Below are 23,060 nucleotides of genomic sequence, written 5' to 3'. Positions count from 1 at the left end.
GATGCAGTGGTGCTGCTTTACTGAGGACTGTGGCTGGGGAGCGTGGGTGCTGCGGGCACAAACTGTGCAGTCACAGAGGCTATGGAAGCACTCTGCCTTCTGCTGGACTGGGAAGCACAGAAGAAAAATGGGACTGTTTGTGCAGTCTGATATACTCCAGGCATACTGTCTGCTTTGATCACAATCTGTGTACAGCCATTAAAAGCTATTCTATAAATGATGAAACCGTATACTGAAGTATGGGTGCCTGATTTTGCTTTATTCTCAAGCCAAAACGTGACTGAGAGCGACTTTCTGATTACCCAAGTACTGCAAGACCGTTCACAAGACTTGAGAAAGCCTCGAAGTCTGGAGCTGAAAGCAGTCAGCAGCGTTAAGTGTTCATAACCACAGACCAGTCAGCATCTTTCTGTAAAAAGGAAGCTCCCATTGCAGTGCTGAGAGCAGGCTGCTGGAAGAGAATCTGCTATTGCAGCAGTGCATCACAGGAAGAGACAGTGTGAAGGCCAAGAGGGAAACAGCATCTCTGCACTCAGGTTCAGAATCTGCGCTTATCTGGATTCCTGCTCTGTTCTCAGGAATGATCTGCAGGGGCATCCGAGTAGTGATGCTAAGAACCTCCAGGTAAGGCCGTGCCCTGGCAGTGCCCGTGCACTGGAGCGCAGACAGCTGCCGGTGCTGCACGTCCTCCCTCTTAAAATGCTGCCTGCAGCAGGAGGGGGAGAGACTGCGCAGCCTGGGCACCTTATTGCTGCCCCTCCCCACTTAAACTCATTACCAGGACTTATGCAAAGCAACTCAGTTTAGGTCTGTGAATCAAAACAGAAAGTGAAATGAGATCCAAAAAACATCAGTGAATTGAGGAGGTGTTTCTCTCAATGTTTGAGTTAACTGCAGCACTTTACAGCTGGATAATACTTATGTAGCCTGGTAATGTTTTTACAGCCAAATAAATTCAAGCCTTCAATCACTAATGGATTTAAGATGTGCAGAGCTGTCTGAGTTCCCTTTAGTTACCTGTGAAGTCTGATCTGTACTGAGAAAAGGGTCCAAGGTAGCTCAAGGAAAAGCAGTGCACTTCCCCAGTAGCAGTTTGTCCATTCTCTGTATGTCAGTTATGTCAGTGAGCTCTAGAGGCAGGAGGGGAAAGCGGGGCGTGGATGTAGGAAAGTGATTTAATCTTCCTCCTAAAGCAGGTGTGTGCTGACACTGACCTGAGCACAGGGCTGCAAAAGGCAGCCCAAACCAGGAGGGAGGCCCCCACACCTTCAGGGGCTGCCTTTAGGGTGCAGGAATCAACAGGATACATGAATGGCAACAGCAAACAGCTCCTGGGCTGCTTCTGTGAAGGGATTTCACCACCAACGACTGCCTTCACCAGCAGAGGTGATTTGCCTTGAGAAAGGAAGCTGGCTGTTTCCACCTGCAGTAAGGTTAGAGGTTTGTGTTTTCCAGCAGCACAGCATCAACCATTGTGAGTTTAGCCCCACTTATCCAAGGCGTTTGATCTAAGTAGAGATTCAGATGCGCCTTTAAAAAAAATACAAAAGTTGTCTGGAAACACCTGAACAAAGCCTAGGGGTGCTCAGCTAAGGGACAAACACTCTGAGCAGCAACTTGCTCCTAGAGCAGGGCATGGAGCTGCCCTAGGTTTATCGGGGAGCGTCCACGTTAAGTACTGAGGCACCCAAACCAAGGTTCAAATATTTTATTTTGTATTCATATAGTATGAAGGTTCTTATAGTTCCCACAACATATGATGTAGCATGCAGAGGAAAAACTAAACATTCAACAGAAATCATTTTTCCCCACACAAACTAAAAAAAAAAAAAACAACCTCATCCCTCCCCTTCCAATCCCCCCTGAAGGAAATAACGGCAGCACTAATTTCTATACCAACAGCCCAGATATGCACAAGCAAGAAAGAGAAATCAAAAGCATCTGCTAAAATGTTTGTAACAAATACTTATGTACAAAAAATTCACAAAAGACCAGTTCCCCCTTGAAGCAGAGCACATGGCAGTTGACACTGGAACAGATACAACCACTGGCTGGGATTATAAGCCACGTACTGATCCAGAGGAAGAAAGTTACACGTAGTGGAGATTTTTGTTTTGAACATTAACATTTACCAAAGTTTGGCAACATTATCGTTTAAATTATGCAAATTATGTAAACAAGAGGAACATTTCAAATCGATCTACATGCAAAACTTCATGTCATGCAAGGACACCAAGCACCTGGATTTCTCTCACAGACAGAGCCCATGGATGTGCAGCACTCAGTCGAAGGAACAGCTATGGCAGACAGGTGCTCGATAGAAGTAGATTCAGACAACCTGCACTTTCCAATGCTGATTATAAAACAATTCTTTTTTAATAGAAAAACTACTATACAGGAAAGATGTACTGTCCTAAAAAATCTAGCAAATGTTTTTCTTCCAGCCAATAGTACCATTGCAGAAAAGGGAAGGGATGATATAAAGTTGTAAAACATGGCTCGCTACTTTTATGTCACACAAATACATCAAGTTACCCTCCGTTACAAATTATGATATGGACAAGTCTAGAAAAGAAAAAATTCTCCAGGCAAAGGACCGGAGAACTGCAAGAGGTATCAATTTAGAGAGCGTGAAGTTTTCCTCCTCTGTGGCATAGCTTAACAAGATTTTCGCCCATATGAATCCCATATACATACATATATATATAAATATATATATATATATATAAAATATTACCAGTTATTTATGCTACCTGTAATGTTCTTTAAATGCAGAGGGGAAACTATCACAGCTGAAACAAGAGAATTTAAGTGGCAAAAATGCTTTATAATCTACGTCCTGTATAAAGTAAGTAGATGGGGATCCTGCAGTTACACAGACCCTAATTTCATTAAGGTAAGCACAAGAGCAAATCAATGTGTCTAACACCTTGAGCAGCCGTGTCTAAAATGACTCCAAAACAGCAGGTGAGCATAAACTTGGGACAGCTGTGACCACCCCCAGTCGCTAGGTGACAAAATCTAGTGGCCATCGAAGCGTTCTGCACTATTTGCACACGAGGGCTGGTTCTTGGCAGTAGCATTGAACTATATTAAGTAGAACTGTACTGAGTTATTTAGCAAAGAGACACAGTCCCTGGTAATATATTAACAGGTATAAATAAACTTAGTCTCCTGTGTTACAAAACATGTCATTAAGGTAAATTAATCAGAAGCGATGCTTTGTCAGCCAGTCAATATATAGAAACATCTGAACAGTCACAGGAAAAGGAGAAGAGTTGACCTAACACCCAGTTAAAATTTTACATTCTTCTACTATATATATAAAACTGTGTGAAATAAAAGTAAGGATGTATATCCATATATTGAACTGTTAATATTCTGCTTGGCACTTTGTACTCTAGTTTCGTTTCTGAATCAAGTATATTAAATTAAAGCCCACCTAGCTACTACATATAGAAAGCTACATATATATCTATATATAAATACACACACACATATATATATATAGATAGATATTTCCTTGTTATAAAAGATGAAGAAAAATAAATTAAAAAGCCAACCCCTTCCCTTTCTCCACCACACTGATATGCTCTTTCCATCTTTGCTGTCCTTCAGACTTTAAAGTGCTACACCGAGTTATTGAGAGAATCAAAGTTCAATAACACTTAGTTGGCTTCACGAGGCTCATGTTGGAAAATGTGGCTTCACAGAGAAAAATACTTCCATTTAAATACACAGAGAGCATTGCTGGACGTCTTGAGCAGATCTTCAGAGATGGAGAAGAAAGCAAAAGTGTTGGGTGGTGCCCTACAGAGTCACACATCTACCACCATCTTTTTGTGGATATCTAGGCCTCCTACGACCTGGGAGAAAAACAAGCACTTGTAAGCAAGTCAGAAGGGAAAGTCAGCAAGACAGAAAGTGCACGCTGCATTCAGAAGACATATCTGTGCCTACTGCACTCACTATACTTCCATACCCTCTCCAGTCTTATCCACGTTTCCCAAGAGCAGTGTGCAATGCAGACAAATTCGGTGTCACCCAACGTAATTACACAGGCACCAGGCACACCATCGGCCCGGCAGAACACTGCAGCTGACACCACTTTGGTTTCTCTCCTCCTCACCTCCTGTCCTGACTTTGTATCGTGTTTCCACAGCTTGGCTGAAATGCCGTCTTCTAGAACAGCATTTAAAGCAGTGCATCTTTGAAAGGGGAAGTTAGGAGCCCTAGCAAAGCGGCATTCACCAGTCTCAGGATGCGCCTGCTCGTCCTTCAAGAGCAGAACTCTGCCGTTACTCTCCCCATAAGTGACACAAATCCCACCATCCTGGCCTTTGTACAATCCCTGCCTTCTGCAGAGGGTGATAATCTCCCCAGGCTCTCTCCCTGCAGAAAGATAAACCTTTCTAAGGGGTGATTTGGAGCAGGCACCTACTTTAGAGACGGGGAGATTAACCTGAGGTTAACCCCTGCGGAACGCTCCAGCTACCACCTCTGAGAGAAGTGTTTTAAAGAGACACCTGCTATAAAACACTGTTCTTACAGTTTCCAGGTAACTTGAAGCATTTCTTCACTCAGCAGGCTGAGTATGCTTGCCCACTGTTCTTGATTTTTTCACTCAGTCTATTCTGTTAAGCAGCTGGAGACTGTGAGAACAATTGAAAGCTCTGTTTCTTTTTTATCATTGAAAACAGGTAAATCCAACCTCCTGTGAAAAGCCAGTAAATTGCAAGTTATCTTTAAAGCTGCTTTTTTCTTCACCAGCACGAAGACTGGAATCCAACATACATCCTCATAGCAAGCTAGCATGCATCTCTGTATTAAAAAGTGTTAAGGTCTGCTCTTGTGTTCAGTCCACCATACCAAACTGAGTTTTCCTGAGAGGTTACTTACAGCACAGAATTCTTCAAAGGATATTCTTCCATCACCGTCCTTATCTGCATTAATTATGGTTTTATCTACAATTTGCTGTAACTGAGTGTCTTTGAGATTGTTCCCCACCATCATCTTCAGCACCTGGAAGAGCTCACCATTTGAGATGTAACCATCTTTGTCCATATCGTAGATGCGGAAAGCAACTGCAGAAGTAAAACAGACATGGAAAAAAACTTTCAGCAACAAATGAGGTCAGAGGAGAGCGATACGCATTCAGCAATACACCAACTGAGGGAAAAACACTGCATTTTAAGTGAGTGTGAGCTTCCTGAAAACCACAGAACACCAAAAACTATACAGTGAATGGGACTGCTAGAGAGCTTGGAGGAAAATAGCTCAGAAGTGTTAAGTTAAGACTCTTTTAGTAATAGGACTCTATCAACACTAAACTGGCAAATCCTCACTGTCCCAATTAAAGTGCCCAGGTACCCAGGTCCATTTGCAAGGGAGACAAAAATTACAACAGATGAATCAAAACCTCACCTGGTTATTTTGCTGCAAACTATTTCATGTAAGACTGCATCTGTTTTCAGCATTTTGATATAGCAAATTTCTTTCCTAAACTTATATTGTGTCCCTGCACTGCAGGCTGCACCCATGACTGAACCCATCCCCTCCTCACACCAAAGGCTGGGTCACGAGTTCCTGAGATGCAGTTCTCAAACAAGATGAGCACAGTGCTGTTGTACCAAACTACCAGAAATCCATCGTATTTTTAAGCTCCTGTGAAGTACAACACACTGTTAACAGGTCTGTGAATTAAGTATCCTTAAATGTTTTTGACTTTTTTTTTTTTTTATATGGGAAGCAACTGAAGATACTCAACCTCCTGAGCTCTCCCTGCAGAAAAGAGTGCTGCCAAATGCTTCATACTAATGAAGTGATCAAAAACTCCCCAACCACCACAATGGTTTACCACTATGAAGATGACGCCAGCCTTGCTGTTGTTTTAGTGTTACCAAACAAGAGTATATTTTGGAGGAGTCAAGTTTTGTTTAGGAAAAATGAAGTCGAAATACTTACACCTCAATTTCTGTTCCTTATCTCCTTTGACACTGAACTGGGAGACTCCTTCTATAAATTCTAAAATACAGTACAGAAAGTAATTTTAAAAAACAGTGTATTTTTAAATAAACCACAGAAAACTTCACTATGCAGAACTGATACTGACAGCTCCCTGCTCCCATCCAAGAGAAGCAGCTCTTGGTAATTCCTTTAATCACAGCTCACCATCACACACAGCATAGCATGATCTTTCCTCACTGCCTCTTATTCACATGGGAATTTTGGACAACACCACACAGCACTTGGATACAAAGGAAAAAGCCACAAGAAGTCAATGTTTCAGATACTCTGTAATTCTCCCTAGAGAAGTATGAGTGGGTTTGTAAAGTCCAACTCTCTGGCTTTAGCAGCTTTTTCCATATTCATTAACATTTCAGAAGTCAGCTCTGTTAATAAAAATGAGATTTATTAACACTGTCCAAATAAAAGCAAAAAAAACCATGAGCAACCTTTTCTAGTGATGAGCTGTAAGAGAGATCTGTATTAGCTCAAATGGATGTTGCCACCTCTGAGAGTCAGAGGCTGTTAACAAAGTACAAGTGAGGACTTCTGACCTGCTAATCTATTTAAAGAAATATTTAAGATACATTCTTTGACTTAAAGTGAAAACATTTGTTTTCCATTTGAAATGTCTGTCTAAAACCATTAGAAAGACAACTCCCATGAAGGAGATGTCCACAGAAAAATGTGGACCTCTCACAATTCAGAGAACTGTTCTGAAAATAGTTCAGAAGATCTCAGAGCAGGTTTACAAGTACAACTTGTGCACAGACACACCGCATACCATCTAGCCCACTTGTTCATCGTTTCCTCAGCCCAAGAATATACTTTAGCTAGCATCACAACTGCAAGTCTGAATGAGTGCATTCAAAGAGTCACTGAATGGTACTCATTAAGCAGAACAACCCAGAAAGCTGTGTTACTGAAGACACTGTCCTTTTGAGCAGCATTTTGAGCAGGAGCTGCCCAGGCACGCTAAAGAATCTCGCTGACTTGCACAGTTGTGCTGACACTCGAGGTATTAATTCCTCATGGAATTATTTTCTTATTCTAATTAACAAGTTGTTTTCGCCCATCCTTTTTCTACTGAATGTACATCTGGTTCCAAGGCTCCAGGAATTCTGATAAAATGCCCCCACTTTTCACAAAGCATTGCATCTTACCTTTGAAGTCCACCTCTCCATTGCCGTCTGTGTCAAATATATCTATTACTCGCTGTACCAACGGGTTCTGTTGCAATTCAGGTAAAGACATGAACTCTTCCACACTCAAGGAACCAGAGTTGTCCAAATCAAGCTTCTTAAATCTCTTTCCTAGCCGTTTAATCTCATCAGCATCAACTGAAAGGAAAAAAAACCACCTATTCTCAGTAAGGCTTCCCAGTAACCCCTCTGGCAGTTAAACTGCTCTCTACCAGTATCCCTCCTACAGCGTTACAACTACTTACTGTTTGCATGGAAGGTTATGAAGACAATCTCAATCTCTGAAGACAAATACAAGCTTCTCATTTGAATCAGAACTTACCTTTTTTCCTCCCTGCAGCAGCCATAGCACAGTCAGCCCTGTGACTCACTAATGCCACGTGCTGACAAAGCATTCTGAAGGATTGCAGTACTTAGCTCATTCTGAGGCGGGCGGCTCTTAGGAGTGCCAGGTATGAAGAAATTAAGAAAGAGAACCCAAATTTTCTTAGGAGCTAGCATTATGCTTACACTGGACTGACATACAAACACTGAAGAGCAAACAGAAGCTATTACCTATGATGTATATAATGCACTGACCCTCTCTTGGCAGACCAGTGAAATCTCACTTCCAATCTTTATGGAAAAGATAGCAGTGACTAGAATTGGAAGACTAGCTTCCTAAGCAACCTCAAATGCTTTATAGTTCTGTAATTCCACTGGAGAAAATCAAAACAGTTCACAGTCCTCAAAACTATATAAGCAATGACTGAAAGTGAAGCCTGCAGCAAGTCCTGAGCACACTCTAAGCTGAGCTCACGAGCACATATACAGTCAGCCCCACACTGCTACAGCTTTGCACTCTCTTATTACGCTCAACACAGACTGAAGCGATTCTGCCTTCACACTGAGCTGCTCCAAAAGCCAGAGAAGGTCTCCCTAAGCTGTGCAAAGAAAGCAAGCTAGGAATGTATTTTACCTTAAGCTGGTCTGTAGCTGTAACAGGACCTACAAATATGAACTCAACAAGCACACTTTGTTGGGACATTCAGCAGAGACCGACTCACAGCACACAATGCCAACAAGTGGCTCTGCACTGAAAAAAGATGGTCATAAGAACCACAGGTAAAAGTTAACTGCAAATGCACAACTGATTGAACACAAAGTTACAGAACTGCAGTGCTTAAGAGAAAAAGCACTACTACTTTGATTTTGAGGGTGATAATCAGAAGGATTTTTTTCTCGAAGAAGGGAAGATATTGGGTACCTTCTTAAACAGTTGGAATTAAAAAGCATACAGTCCTATTTCAGTGACTTTTTGTTTTCGTAAAATAGCTTTCAAAATAAAATCAGTAAGTAATAAACAAAGGGCTACATTCATTCACCATATGACTTATTTGAAACATGAAGAGTTTTTGTCTGTCCTTTCTCCCTTCAATTCAGTCATCAGCTGTGACAGTTCTCTCCTGCTGAGCTACTGAAGGACTTTGTTTCCTTGGCTTTTAAGGAAAAAAAATAATCCAACAGATATGTATAGGAGCAAATGCCAATACTATCCAATAATTTTTTGTTCAGATTTCCTCTATAGATGCACACACACACACCAATCATCACCTGTGTGTTCCCTCCGTACCAGGCTGCTTTTCCTTCAGTATTTAGCAGAAGGCTGACTTCCTAAAAACTTCACACAGCAATCACCAAGAACTGACTTCAATTATCAGAGACTGAAAAAATCCATCAATAAATAAGCAAATATTTCTTTCCTTCTGTTACATCTCCTTACAGGCTGATGCTCACACAAACACCCTGAAGCTGCAAGGCACAGATAATGCAGATACAGCGCAGGTATTTGAACCAGAAGGACTGATGGTGGCAGCAGTAGGCAGCATTCTACAACACTCAAGCTCAGGTGCTCAGGACACAGAAGAAAACACTGGGCAATCCAAAGAGGTCCAAGTCCATGATAGTGTAAACAGGGTGATACAATCACTGAGCAAAATAAGGAGGACCAGGCTTCATTTACATCACTTGAGGCAGAACTTGCCTGTGACTCATCGCAGTGATCTGAGCTCCCTTGAGCTGTGGTGCAGCGAGCCTTCCTCTAACCTCATGCTCAACTTTGCCTTTTTTGTGCTCTGCTCCCCAGCTGATGTAAGGCTCTGCTGCGTTTCCTCTACTTGCAAGCAGCCAGGCATCCCATCAGCTTACCATGCCTTACAGAAGGACTAACAGGCAGAAATAATACCTGCTAAGCCATTTTCTTGAAAGGGCTTTGCTGGCAGTTTGCTAAAAACATCAAATAATTCTACTTTAAAGCATAACATTATTTATGTCTGTTTCATAATCAATTCTGAATTCTTTTCACACCTTGTAACTAAACAAGAGTATTTTCAAATGACTCTTATATCTTAGCATGAAGATTCCAAAGCCAACCAGACCTGCTTCTTATCCTGAACCCATCTGCATGCATTCAGAAATGTGACGAATAGGTTGAAGTGCAACAACTACACGCTTCCACAGACCAGCACACAATGACTGTGCAGCTCCATTTCAGCACAGCAGCTTTATCTTTCAGCTGCTCGCTCACTCCTATGTTCACACCTACACTGAATGTAACCCTTCTCCCTAACACCGAACCTTGGGGACGATGATTCACCCCTGTGCATGTGTGTTTCTTTTTGAAAGTTTGTTTCAAGCTGTAACTCACATTGCTGATGCTCAGGCAGTATTATAAAGAGTTGGCAACTCCTAAAGCTTCACTAAAAGCAAATCTCAGGTGCAACATACCCTGCTTTAAAAACAAAAGTTGGTTTTTTAGTGAAAGTAAAAGAGCACACGCATGGTCAGATTGCTAGCAAGTGAAAGCTGCAAGTAAAAGAATACCTTAAGAATACAGATCTCTAATTGCTCTCATATTCAGATGTGCCATCCCTCCATTGTTGCTGACTACACAATACTTACAGAGGCTCCTGCACAGGGTACTGACCTCAGAAAAACTGCACATCTCAGCACTGAGCAGTTCTGAAGTGTGTTTATCTAAATGTCCAAACATGTATTTCAAAGATTAGCTTTGCAGACCTTATTAAAATACTGGCTCAAAGCTGTAGCGAACCAAAAACAGACCAGTAAATGTGGTCACTGAAAGCCCAGCCTGTGCTTAAAAAAACAGCTGTACGAGCAAGGATATCAAGGCAACAGAAAAAAAATAACCTCTGGTAAAGAAAACATGCTCTGAAATGTTACATTTCTAGATAGAACACCCATTTTCCATAAGAATGGACTGCAGAGGTCTCAGAATAAAATAGAGGCGAGAGCTTGAGCTGAAGGTCTCTCCACAGCCCGCTCTGCTGCATGAATATAATGTTTCAGAGTAGCAACCAAGGCTGCCATGTCAGTCTTGGGGATCACATTTCAAAAAGATGACGCCCTTGAGGACACATTCAGCCACTTGTCTTGTATATGCTTACACACAGCTGGTCTAATCCTTTTCATGACTTCAGATGTGTCAATTACAATTTCCTAACTTAGAAAAGATACGAGTCTCCTTTACCTAGAACCAAAATATAGGTATAAAACATGGTCTTCTTTGCAGCTTTTTGCTATGGTAAATTTTCCTTATGTTTTCCACAGTTTGGCTAACATCAATTCTTTTTTGCCATGCGCTCAAACAACACAGCTGAGGGAAAAAAATCTGTATTTTAGGGAAATTGATAATGCTTATTCACACTGAAAAAAATATAAGTTCTATAATGAAAGGCAGAGTTAAAGAAATACTTGTGACTAGTTAATGGTGTGCTTCCCATAGGTAATGTCCCGAATTTGCTTTCTGTAATGTCAGATCTTAAAACAAAAATATCCTTATAAAATCAGACACTGAGATAGCAGTCAGTGCAGTGCTGGGAGGGCTACGACCAAACACCACCAGTGCAGACAGCACAGATGTGTTACTGCTAACTACCAGGCACCTAACAATCAAGTCTAACCATTCAAAATCTTTATCAAGTGATCTTTGAAAACACCTTCTGGTCTTCCCCGAAACGTTTTCATCTCGTCAGCTGACAGCTGCTTGGAAGCAGCACGTACACACAGCATCTGAAGAACAGGGTGAATGCCTTCCTAACGGAGTCACTCACAGATGTGCTGCAGGAGCAGCCCTGGGCCACCCCAAAACCCTGACATCCTCCTTGTTATTCAGGCACGCAGTGCAACTGTCCCAGTGACCAGCCACAATCAAGAAAAGAGGCATCTATGATAACTACATCTTCCTTATAGCTTTTCTTCTCTGCAATAAAAAGGGGCAAACAAACTCAGTAATGAACCCTCATGTTCATAGCTGCTGCAAATAAGAACAGCTTGTCCTAGCATCAGAAGTTTAGAATACCAACCTGCTGCTTACAACTCAGGCAGAGATACAGCTAGTGAATAGAACTATCAGACACCAACTCGTCCCTAAGGAAAATCTGACCAGGGGTGCAGCAGCATAAGAACACACGTGTATGATTTAGAAAAAGGCTGCTCATGTCTTCACTGACTATGAAAATCTACCCACATACCCAAATTTAACAACACATATTGAGAGCATAAGGCAGCAATGTAATGCTTTACTGAAGGGTGTAAGATGCTTCTCACAGGTAGGTCTTTGCTAGCTGATAACTACCTCATGTGGCATAGAGGACTTGCCAATCACTAGTAAAAGCCTGAGTTCTCTGAAAAACATTAAGGAAAAGATCCCTCTGCATTTAACTTCTGTGTTGCTGTTGGGCAGCTGATGAGCACTGCAGACCAGCGCTGTCAAAGCAGTCAAGAAGGCAGCCCCTATTTTGGCTATCCTGTTCAAAAGCAAGAACTTAAGAAGAATGGTCACTTCAGTTAGCAGTGCACACATGCACAGCTCTATGCATGATTCAGTGCTAAGGAAAATGCCCAAGGGAAAAAAAAAGAGACAGTTACAAATAAGCACATCCAGCATAATATCACAGGGACACTTCACAAGACAATGCTTTCTTGGGTTGGTTTTAAGCAAGAAATAGGTCAATATTTTCATAGCATAGCCTAAATGCATGAGATAGGACAATTTTATGCTCACATGGCCAAGTAACACCAACTTAGTGGAACTTGCTGGCTTCTCACCTACGTGCCTGCTGCAAGCAAACACAGGAAGGAGATGGGGAAGAAAAATTCTCTTCCAGACTTCTCTTTTCTGCCAGGGTGCCAAGACAGCTTGGGCAATATACTTAGCTCCTGAGATAGCACATCCTGCTCCACAAGCTGTTCCTTATCCCTGAGGAACTGCCATTAGGACTGAGAGAGAAGCCTGACTGCTTTACTAAGTTATAACACTGCACTGCATAGACAAAGAAACATGAAGCAGACTTCTGATAGCTTTTATGGAAAATCTGCAGAATAAAAATTAACCCAACAGGAAAAGCCTACATTTTTCAAGGACAATCTTTCACTTTTTTGTTGTTGTTGTTATTATATGAACTGAGTAACTTTTCAAGCAGCAAATTCAGTAGATTTGTGGAAAGCTGTATGCTATCTCCAAATACGATTAACCTCTATCAGTATAACAGTCATTAAAAAACTTACAGTGCGAGCACATTTCCAAAGGGTAGCTTGCCTCATTTCCCTGCAACACAAAAAAACAACAAAGGCAATTATTCCCAGGCTAACTCAGAGCAATTATTTTAAGTTTCAGCATTGTAAAGATCTCAGACAATACAGTGTATCCAGTAATTTAATTACCCAACAACCTACTACAGTATTTTACTTGGAAAGTTCTGTTACTGAAGTACACAAAGTAATATAAAACCACAAAGAGGTCCCCTCTGATGAGAATTCCCATGGAAATATCAGGCAGCCACATGATATGGATTCATAATATCAATCCAGTATTGCAAAAACAAAAACAGAAGTCACCAAGTATTTATAAATTACACAAATGCTTCTTTTCAAGGTAAAATAGGATTTAAGTTAATTTCAAGACTTCACATGTGCACACAAGCTGCTTTACCATTTTGTTTTAAAAGCAAGGACATACAAAACTTTACTTAACAAGCAAAGAAAACCCCAGCATGTCCTCCCATTCCCCAAAGGTTTCACAGTTTCACACAGGAAGAACGATAGGAAAGAGTGGTTTACACATCCAGAAATTCACACCGTAGCTCAAAGTGCTGTCTTAATATGCTCCTGCATTGTAGCTGAACGAGAAGTTAAGATTTTAAATCCATGTTGCATCCCAGTAACCACAGCAAGGGAAACAGCAGCTACGAGGGTGCAGTCTTTGAACTCACACAAACCATACGGACACATGTGGAACTTAAGGGAGATCTGCAACTGCTACAACATGAACTCCAAAGACTAGATACGAAAGCTGGTATTATTCCTCAAATGCCCTACTTTGACCAGAGGGCAACACACACACAAACACTTCGGATTTATTTAGATTCAGTTAGCAAAGAAGTGACCACACAACTGAAGACATTCACAGCCAAACCTCCTCAAAGATATCTGTGAGTGTTTTACAGAAGAAAAACCATAGTTGAGTCTGTAACATGTTCTGTTCATAAGAGGCCCTCTTATGGTGTGGAGCGTAAGGGATTCCACAGCTGAGCACTGGCACAGAAAAAGTCCTCAGAATTATGCAAATTGCACACAAATAGAAATCACTTGACAGAAGAAAAAAGAAGGACATTTAGCCTGGAAGCATGCGACTGCATTTCCTAATAAGGATAGAAAGGGGCAGAACAAACATCTCATGAATTTAAGCACATCTGAGAAGTGTTGGGGTGTGTGTGTGTGTGTGTGTGTGTGTGTGTGTGTGTGTGTGTTTGGTTCACTTTCTTCTTTACATGCAGAAGATAAATATGTTCACGATTCTTATCAGCTCCCCCCCGCTAACAACCCACAAGTTCTCTTTAAAAAAGTTACCACACTTGCTTTATGAGAAGAGCAACAAAAAGAACTGTAACTTTTTCCTCAAACTCTTCTTACAATGAGTCAAATAGCAGAAAAAAAACAGACAGTCTCCCTGAAGCCTAAAAACCATGACTGACATATTCAACAGGAGAAACCTTCACTGTGGCTGGGGATTGAGGAGAACAGTGTCAAGTGGAGAATCTTGGACGGAACCCAACCAAAGTCTCAGAAAAAACAGTAAAGACTAAAAAAAGCAGCACAAGCCCAGTGTGTGTATATGGCATAAGGTATGGGATGTAAAACGTGGGGAGAGCAGAATTTTGAAACAGGAAGAAACAGGAACCAGGGGATCCAGCTAGGCTGCTCTTAAGACACGAGGTCATGAAGAGGCAAGAAAAACACCAGGCTGGAAAGCTGCAAATTAAAGGAGAAAGTTGAATTAAAACCAGTGCACTTATACACAGACAAATATACAATTAAAACTGTATTAAAAGACCATTCTCAGCACTTATGTACTTGGTGAGATGTTGGGACAAAGCTGATTTCTAACACAGGCCACTGAATTCAATCTAGCTAAAGAAGCATAAAATGCTTCTGAAAATTGAGAAGGAAACAGGAATAATTTTCTTCAGCTAATGAACTAAGTGCAACATTTATCAACACTCTTACTGAGCATCTAGATATGCACAATGCTAAGCCATTACCAAGCTAGCTCCGTGAAGCTGTCCACAAAAATATTTGGAGAGTAGAAGAAAAAGTGAATAAACTTCAGCTTAGTTTTTCTGTGAAATGTTGTATGGGGCTGAATCACGGCCTGAACCTCCGATTGATCACCTGAGGCGAGCAATGAGCCACAAAGCACAGGTGAAGGCAATTCAGCTGTGCTGCAGGAAGGGGTAGAGCCTGGCTGCACCTCTCCTAGACCCATTTAAGAGCTGACTGCCAGCGAGGAAGGATCTCTTCTGGAGATCCACTTCACTGGAGTTTACCATGAGAGCCCAGGATAGGATGAATGTCGTTCTTTCCTACTCTAGTATAATAACTACATCAGCCAAACTCCTGGATATAAGATATTATCTGTATATTCATTGATTGTACAACTGTTAATGCTAATGAGAAATGCTAGGAATACTTACCTATCCAGGACTGGAACAGCAATCCCTGCAAAAAAACCCAAGAAAATCTAGTAAGTGACAGTACAAGAGTTACTGTCTATTCAGTATTTGTTAAGTTATACTTAAATGGGGTATTTAAACAAGCAGTTACCTGTTTTGGATGGGCTGAGCGTTCATTTCCTCAGGACTTTCTAAAGCATTTTCTTCATCTTTCATTTCTCTTTTTGGCAAGAAGAAAGGTGCGAGCTACTCATGCCCTACTCATAACAAGGTTTAGACTTCTGTTTGCACACCTATGACCTGGGTATACACAAATGTGTTCCCATATCTCAAAGACTCGTTCCTCATAGATGGAGGTTTAATGATTTGGTATTGGGAGCTTTTCACAAAGGATCAAATAAGCCTTTTAAGAAAAGACTGGGTGCATACTGTCACGGGTACAGTTTCAGTGCAAAAAGATTTAACATCAGGTAGTACTGGGAACTGTGTTGGAAAGTATCACTCTGATTGCATGTATTAACATGACAGTTACCACCCAAGAATTTTAATTATAAACCTTATTCAAAGGAATAAACATTGAGTTTATAGTTTTAAAATAATGGTACTCAGTTATAAAAAGGAAAGTTACTACAAAATCTCAAAATCAGCTATTTGGAGGGAGCATGTAACCAGGAGGGGGGGTGGCTGTTTACGAGGGTGGATAGTGATAGGACAAGAGGGAATAGTCTTACATGAGACAGGGGAGCTTTAGGTTGGATATGAGGAGGAAGTTTTTCACACAGAGGGTGGTGATGCACTGGAACAGGTTGCCCAAGGAGGCTGTGGATGCCCCATCCCTGCAGGCATTCAAGGCCAGGCTGGATGTGGCTCAGGAGTCTGGGCTGCTGGTTGGTGACCCTGCGCATAGCAGGGGGTTGAAACTGGATGAGCACTGTGCTCCTTTTCAACCCAGGCCATCCTATGATTCTATGATATTTCATCTCTGATGCAGAAATGACTTACATATGTGCAGAGAAACAACGTTCTGACAAAACTTTAAGATTGCCAACTTTGAAAAAAATCATTATAATATGAGCATTTCCTGCCAGATCCACATTTAGCATGCCTCTCACAAGTGAGTAGCCTCTCACGTATACCACATTAGCATCTTCAGGAATGAGTGACACATGGCTTCTTGAAGAAATGCAGCCTGTGTAACATCAGCACTCCGCAGCGTATTTATTTGGCACTTACACCCAGTATAAAACACGCTTTTCTCAGCTGCATCTGGGTATTGCTACTGTACTGCTGGGATTCAACTCTTTTCTTTTGAGTTACGTGATTGAAAACAAGCAGCTGAAACATAAGTGGTATTTTGAATAGCCTTATCTTCTTTAATGGTCCTGAGATTTTCTTCAGTGCTCTAAGATCCCTACAAGTTACTTCCTGGTTAATCAGCAGTAAGATCATGACTTTTAGACTGAAATAATTACCAATGAAGGAATGGTGCAGAGTCTAGTAACGGAAGGCTAACTAAATTCTGAATGCTGAAGAAACATCAGTTCACTTGAGATAAAATATGCCACAACAGTCATTTCAGAAGTTTGCATGGCAAGTAGGTTGCTCCTTTAACAAAGTGTTGTTCGTAATTACAATCTTCACTGATCTTCCTCCTTTCAGCAGCTGTGCCTTTTTACTGGTTAGGGATAACCTATTAATGGCTTTTAGTCTTTTCTTCTTCTGTAGGTTACCCATTAAAAAGCGTGTTTTGGTTTCTTTCTTCAGCAGTTACTTCAAATACTGTTCAGTCTTTCTGCTTGAGATCAGTGCTGTACATGCTCACACACGACAGGCTGGCTAAAGGCAACTATCTTGATAAGTCTCCCCTTACTGAGAGCTCTGCACAGGAAAAAACAAAATGAAAATTGCACATAAATTTAAAAATCTGAACTTCATAGCTGCAGTTATTTATACAAAAAAGTTTGTATACAGTAAGACATTAAACTGCAAAGCTTCTACATATAGTAAAAGAGATCTAGAAGGTATATTTTGCTAATATATGTTACTTATCAGCATATCTCTTCATAAGCTGTTAGAGGCTTAGATCTAAGCATCAACCTTCAGGTAGCTTTCTGCTCTTAGAAAAGCAGACCTAAATGTGTTTAAATGTCAGCTTAGGCCTCATCACAAATTAGTCCTCAAAAGGTTATACATGAGTGACTACACCTAGAGCAGATGAAAGTTTGATTGTCTCAAAGCTTTTTATTTATTTCCACAACCAGACAGTGGATTAATTCAGTGCCAAGAGCAGGCTCTTAAAATGAGTTAAGTACATACAGGAATATTTGTCTGGCATTTGCTACAACTTCTGCAGCAAGTACAAACAAAATCCTTCATCCTTGTTGTAAATGGCCTTAAGAAGTGCACGCTGCCTTGATACTGAAGTTGGCTACTACTCCTACGTACCAAAGCCTCCCCCAGAAAGGCAACATCAGCAGTGTTTCTGCATTTGTGTTTGATGCATGGGCACATCATGAGGCACTGTCAACGTGACATACAGTGCACCTACTGCATTTGTTCCTGCACTTTGTAAATCACTACAGGAACAAACCCACATGCAAGTGAAACAGTTAACCAAAGTATGCCAGCTGGGGGCCAGAATTAGAGGTTAATCAACTGCAAGTCTCAAACTACACAAAAAGCTGTTTTCTATTCATTTCTAAAACTAGAGAAGGACAAAAACGTTCTAAGGTAAGACAGCAGTCTTGCAGTGAGCATTTAAAAAGCCTCCACAAACATGCAAAATGTTTCTATCTCATTCTTCATACCACCAAAGTTAACAATTAGTAAAATTACCTGTTGCAGACAATTCTTCCTTAGATCTTGTTTTCCATGCATTGCTGCTTCCAAAGGTTTAACACTGAAGAACTGTCAGCTTGGTGTTGGGTTTTTTTGCTTGTTTGTTTTGGTAAGTGATCACTAATGAGTTATGAGAGCTTTGGCTGTTACGTAGGTTCATTCCATATTCTTCATTAACAGGGAAATTGGCAAGCTAAATTATGGACAGTATTTATTATGAAGGCTGCAAAAACTTCTGCATAAATAGAACATGCCACACAAACACATCCGTAGTTGCTTAAACATTTGTTTAGACAGGTTTCAGAGCAAGGCCAGGAGGCTTTGAGCCACATTAATACTCAACTCTCTGAATGCATGGTCAAAAACAAATTCCAATATCTCACCAACTGTAATTTGTACTTCTAATACGTGACTTACTGGTGCAATTAAAACCTACAAGGAGTTTACCAGAGCACAGATAAAAGACCTGCCCAAAGTTTCTGTAGATACCACAACAAATATGGCTTGCAGCAAGTCATGCAGGAATGACACACCACTGGAAAAAAAGCAGCAAGAACATCTCCAGCCGTGCTGATCAAGAAGCACCATGAATATGCTGTTTGAAATCAAACTCATAAGGCTTGCAAGGTTTTTCTTTGTTTGCTTTTTTGTTTTCCTTGTTGTTGGTTTTAAAACAAATTCTTCAATCCAGAAAAGTAGAGTCACAGCCAGAGAGCAGCCTGTAATACCATGAAGGTCAAAGAACTGAAACAAAGCACCTCACTGATGATGACAAGCAAACTTGTGAAGATGTCACCGTAGATAAGATCACTAGCAACGCAGCATTTGTGTTTAACTCAAAGGGCAATCAGGCTGCTTTTAAGTTTTTCATTGCAGCCACTAAGGAAAGAATTCTATTTAAGGATATCACAGCATAGTTACCAGCAAACAATGACTAAACTAAAATTAAGAGCTGATAATAGTGCAGACTAACTGCCAAAATGTAGAAGTTAACTTCTTGCACTGCTTCACAGTACTTGCTTTGAGTAAATAGAAAGGACTTGCTTCCCACAGACTTATATCCAACACCCACTGCAACTCCCCAAACACTCACTCCTCAGAATTGAGGCTGTCCAGCACAAAACTTCTCCCATAGTGAAATAAATCCACCCTGATGTCCTCACAACCACCCTCATGTCAGTTAGACGCTGTGATTCTAAAGGATTAAGTGAAGCCAAGAACTCAGATGGCTCAACGAGGCGCACAAAAGTTGGAGCAACTCAATTGCTGCACTGTCTAGCCCTAGTTTTCAGCCACATTTCAAAGAGTCCGACCACAGAAAGAACTAAGAGGGTACAACCTAAGTTTAAGGTGCATTACTTCCAAGCTGAATCCAACTCAGAAGATTATTGAGCCTACCAAGCCATCATATGAATTAGTATTTTTAGATCTTCAGCTCTGCCTGTGTCCCACTCATTCATATATAGCTATATATATTCATGACCATCATCTTGTCTGTCCAAAATTCCAATACAGCATCTGAAATCTGGGAACCACTTCATTTATCTTGTGCAATTTGGATGTCAAATCTGATCTCCACCTTACACTTCAGTGTTATCCATGTAAGCAACAGCAGGAACGAAAGAGCAAGGAAGCACAAGCAACAAATTCTCAAAAGGTATCCAAGGAACTACAGAAAAACTTGAGGGGCAAGAGGAAGGGTTGAGGAAGAAAGCCATAAAAGCAGCAGTAATGGTACCAGGTTACTAGCACAGACTCTAATAAAGGACTGAGGCATTCAGCTGCTACTTAAAAATTACGCTCTCTTGCTCTTCTCTGGATAAAGTTTCCACTAAAATTGAAAAAAAATATTATTCACAAAATTCCAACATCTGGAGTTGCCATTAAATCTTGAATTTACAGAACTGCAGTCATGAAAGAAACAGAATGGAATATTTCTCAAATAAATCTTGTAAGATTACGTTAGCAAAACAAACAGGATTTTTATGGGAGCGTGAACCATTTGTTCCTTTCTTCTTTACTCACGCAGAAATGAGGTGCAAATTCCAGCAACTGGAGATATTTTTCTCCTGGACCTTTGAACATAAACAGCATCTACAGAAATCATCTACGATGTTCATGTTTTGACTGTAAACCTTGGTATTTAGTTAGCACATCCTATGAGATGTTACGTGAGTGTTCTAGGTATACAGAGACAAGGAATGGATTTAAAACCTAATTTTAGGATGTATCCTAAGCACTAAAACACAAAGATTAGACTTTAGCAGTGACTTGCTTTTAAGTTACTGCTTTTACAATACATTTGTTTTCCAAATTATGAGTGTGGGTCATTAGGAGAAGTCCATGAAGAAGAAAAAGTTACAGAAAGGCATTCTGTATTCTGTATCTTATTCTACTACAAGAGTTATTTCATTTAGGAATTTCTCTATCAATTTTAACTTCTTTGACTCGGCTGCAGCACAAGTTCTTGAAGCTTCTCACGCTGAGGACACTAAGCCACATGCATCCCACAATAAAGAAAAACAAAGTAAGAACTGCTATCATGTTGTTCTTCCATCTTAATGCAAAGAAGAGCTAATGTTTTCACTTTAAATCTGCTGAGGAAAAGGCAGTATGTTCTCCTTCGTTTTTTATTCAACTAACACAAATGTTCAGATGCTGACTCTACAGTTATGGAAAATGCTGATAAACGTTTCCAGTGGCTCAGATACTAACTCACCAATCCAGTGCTTTAGAATCTAACAACCTTTTCCCTCCCCCAATCTACAAGAGATGGATATAATCGAGAGGTTTTGTCATATGAAATACTATATCAGTTCCATTTGAAAATAAAATGTTATAAAAAGAAGAAAAAAGTTACACTACACTCTTCCATTCCACCACCATATTTTGCTACAATCTTGATTCTAGGACTTCAGCATAAGCTGTGGCCAACTGTACATCCAGCAAGTGTAAACCATCATTTCTCATAGCCACGTTATTACTTGACCCAGCACTTTCAGTTCAGCTGCTTGGAAGGTTTATCAGAATTGAGAAAAGCCACTGAACTTTCTGTGCTCAGTTTTCATCCTCTTAACTCAAAGGGGAAGACTGCTTGCAAGGGACAGGTCTTACAGCTCATGCTAGTGCTAACCAAGAGCAAGTGTCAAGAAAGTCTACAAACACTTTGTAGTCAAAAAAGCACACTGGCAGAAAAAGATGCAGCTTGTTTCAACTTACCTCTGGAAGATTTCGAGTTGTAAATCTGTTGTTTGTTAAATAGCCTCCATTCATTAATCCTGCCTCTGAAGAGAGCACTCGGTGTCCTTCAGTACTGAAGGAACTCAAAAATGATAAATATCTAATTCTTGAGCATGACATTTAAATTGCAGACATCAGAGATAATGAAGCAAGGCAAAGGGGATTGCCGGATTGAGGATTACTGCAGGGATCAAGTCAGGCTAAAGCAGTTACAGTACCCTGGCATTGTTGTTCTTTGCAAGTATGCAAAAAGTGTCTGAGCTCACTCTGACACATTTAAAAAGACATATTATGAAAAAGGTATTTTGGATACATTTATTAGATCTGTTGGAAGCAGAAGAAGTGATGAGTCCTGAGAAGCTTCTGCCCTGGTCAGTACCAGGCTGAACCACACGGCCCCTCAGCCCAAGGTGCAGGAGGTGAGGAAGGCTGCACATGTCTCTGGCAGAGCCTGCCCAGCCCTCCTTAGTCACCACCTAATGCAGTCAGGGCTGTGCCCGAGCTCTGTCAGGCATTTTAAGGGAAGCCACTTGTCCTCTGGCTGGCAGCGGGCCAGTCACTTGGGCTATGCTTTATTTAAAGCCTACGCTGTTCAGGGGTCTCCTCCAAAATGAGTTATTAATGGCTTAAGGCCATCACAGTCAAATATCTATTCTAGGACATCATAGGGAAGCCCTAAGCCAATGAAGCAAGAAGTGAAATCAGAGAAAGTTACTCTTGCCAAAACCTCTATCAGACAGGAAAGCTAAAGGAAACAGGGGCACAGTTATAAAAATTCAGTATCTTCAGTGTGCCTTTTGACTTAATTACTATCACAGGAAAGGCAGAAATAAAAGTGCATGTACTCAAACGGAACAAAACCACTTGTTTTAGATTTTAATGTTTTGAAGCGTTGAGGATCAAAGATCAACGCTGTAAAATCTGCCCAGTTGTGACAGCAACTGTGATGCGTATTTGTATGAATTGATGCCATAGCCTTTCCAATCTGAAATCAGTTACAACTGTAGAGCTTTCAGAAGAAATAAAAGGTTTCATGATCTTGAAGGTAAAATGAAGTATGTGATTTAATCACAAGTCTGTACCATACACACACCACAGTGCATTTGCTCAGCTGCAGATAAACTAAAGGTGTCTGCAAGAAAAAAGCTGTCACCTAAGATAAACCAATTCCTAAGGACACGAGAAACACCAGGGAACAGTTTGCAAAGTAGAAAGAATAGAGACAGAAAACAGCTTTACTGCAAAGTCCTTTTGCCACGTCTGTATGTGAAAAGGAGCCATGAAGTCCAAGGGTACAGTTAGCATCACCAACACCATGCATGGGATAGGTGCCTACTCCCCAAGGCACCTTTGGCAGGTTGGACATGGTATAAAAGCAGAAAGGATAATTGGGTTGCTTTGAACCTACTGTAACTTGACTGTTGTATCTGTAATGTGTTTTGAATATTCAAGTTTACTGTCTCATTTGATGAATTCCCTGACAGTACTTGTAAGATGTCAAGTAGAAAGATATTTAGCAGCACTGGAGACAAACACAGTGCAGTCTTTAAAACAAGGTAAGGAAGAGGCAAGATTGTACCGTGTTTAGAAAAGAAATAAATAATCCTTATTATCTGCACTCATATGTATGAAAAACCACAAACTTCCATAAGAAATAGCAAGACATCACTGCCAAAACCTGCGTAAATACTGCAACCTGCAAATAAAACTTCAGAGACAACAGTGTCAGGAACAGACGTGGTAACTTTGGGAGCTAAGGCAC

At 40.8% G+C, this 23,060-nt stretch overlaps 1 protein-coding gene across 1 annotated transcript; it reads right to left on the bottom strand.

Annotated features, from left to right (window-relative positions):
- Window positions 1–3,818: 3,818 nt before the first annotated feature.
- Window positions 3,819–21,331, bottom strand: PPP3R1 (protein phosphatase 3 regulatory subunit B, alpha; the record flags this gene model as incomplete). The annotated part of the gene is made up of 6 exons (XM_079532779.1): window positions 3,819–3,866; window positions 4,900–5,084; window positions 5,965–6,024; window positions 7,170–7,346; window positions 12,777–12,816; window positions 21,278–21,331. The coding sequence occupies 6 exons, from the start codon at window positions 21,329–21,331 to the stop codon at window positions 3,819–3,821; spliced, it is 564 nt and encodes a 187-aa protein (XP_079388905.1).
- Window positions 21,332–23,060: the final 1,729 nt, after the last annotated feature.

The sequence above is a fragment of the Tetrao urogallus genome, assembly GCF_951394365.1.
Source record: "Tetrao urogallus genome assembly, chromosome: 2".
NCBI classification, from domain to species: domain Eukaryota; kingdom Metazoa; phylum Chordata; class Aves; order Galliformes; family Phasianidae; genus Tetrao; species Tetrao urogallus.
Note: the sequence above shows the minus strand (reverse complement) of the source record. Positions and strands in the feature narration are given on the sequence as shown.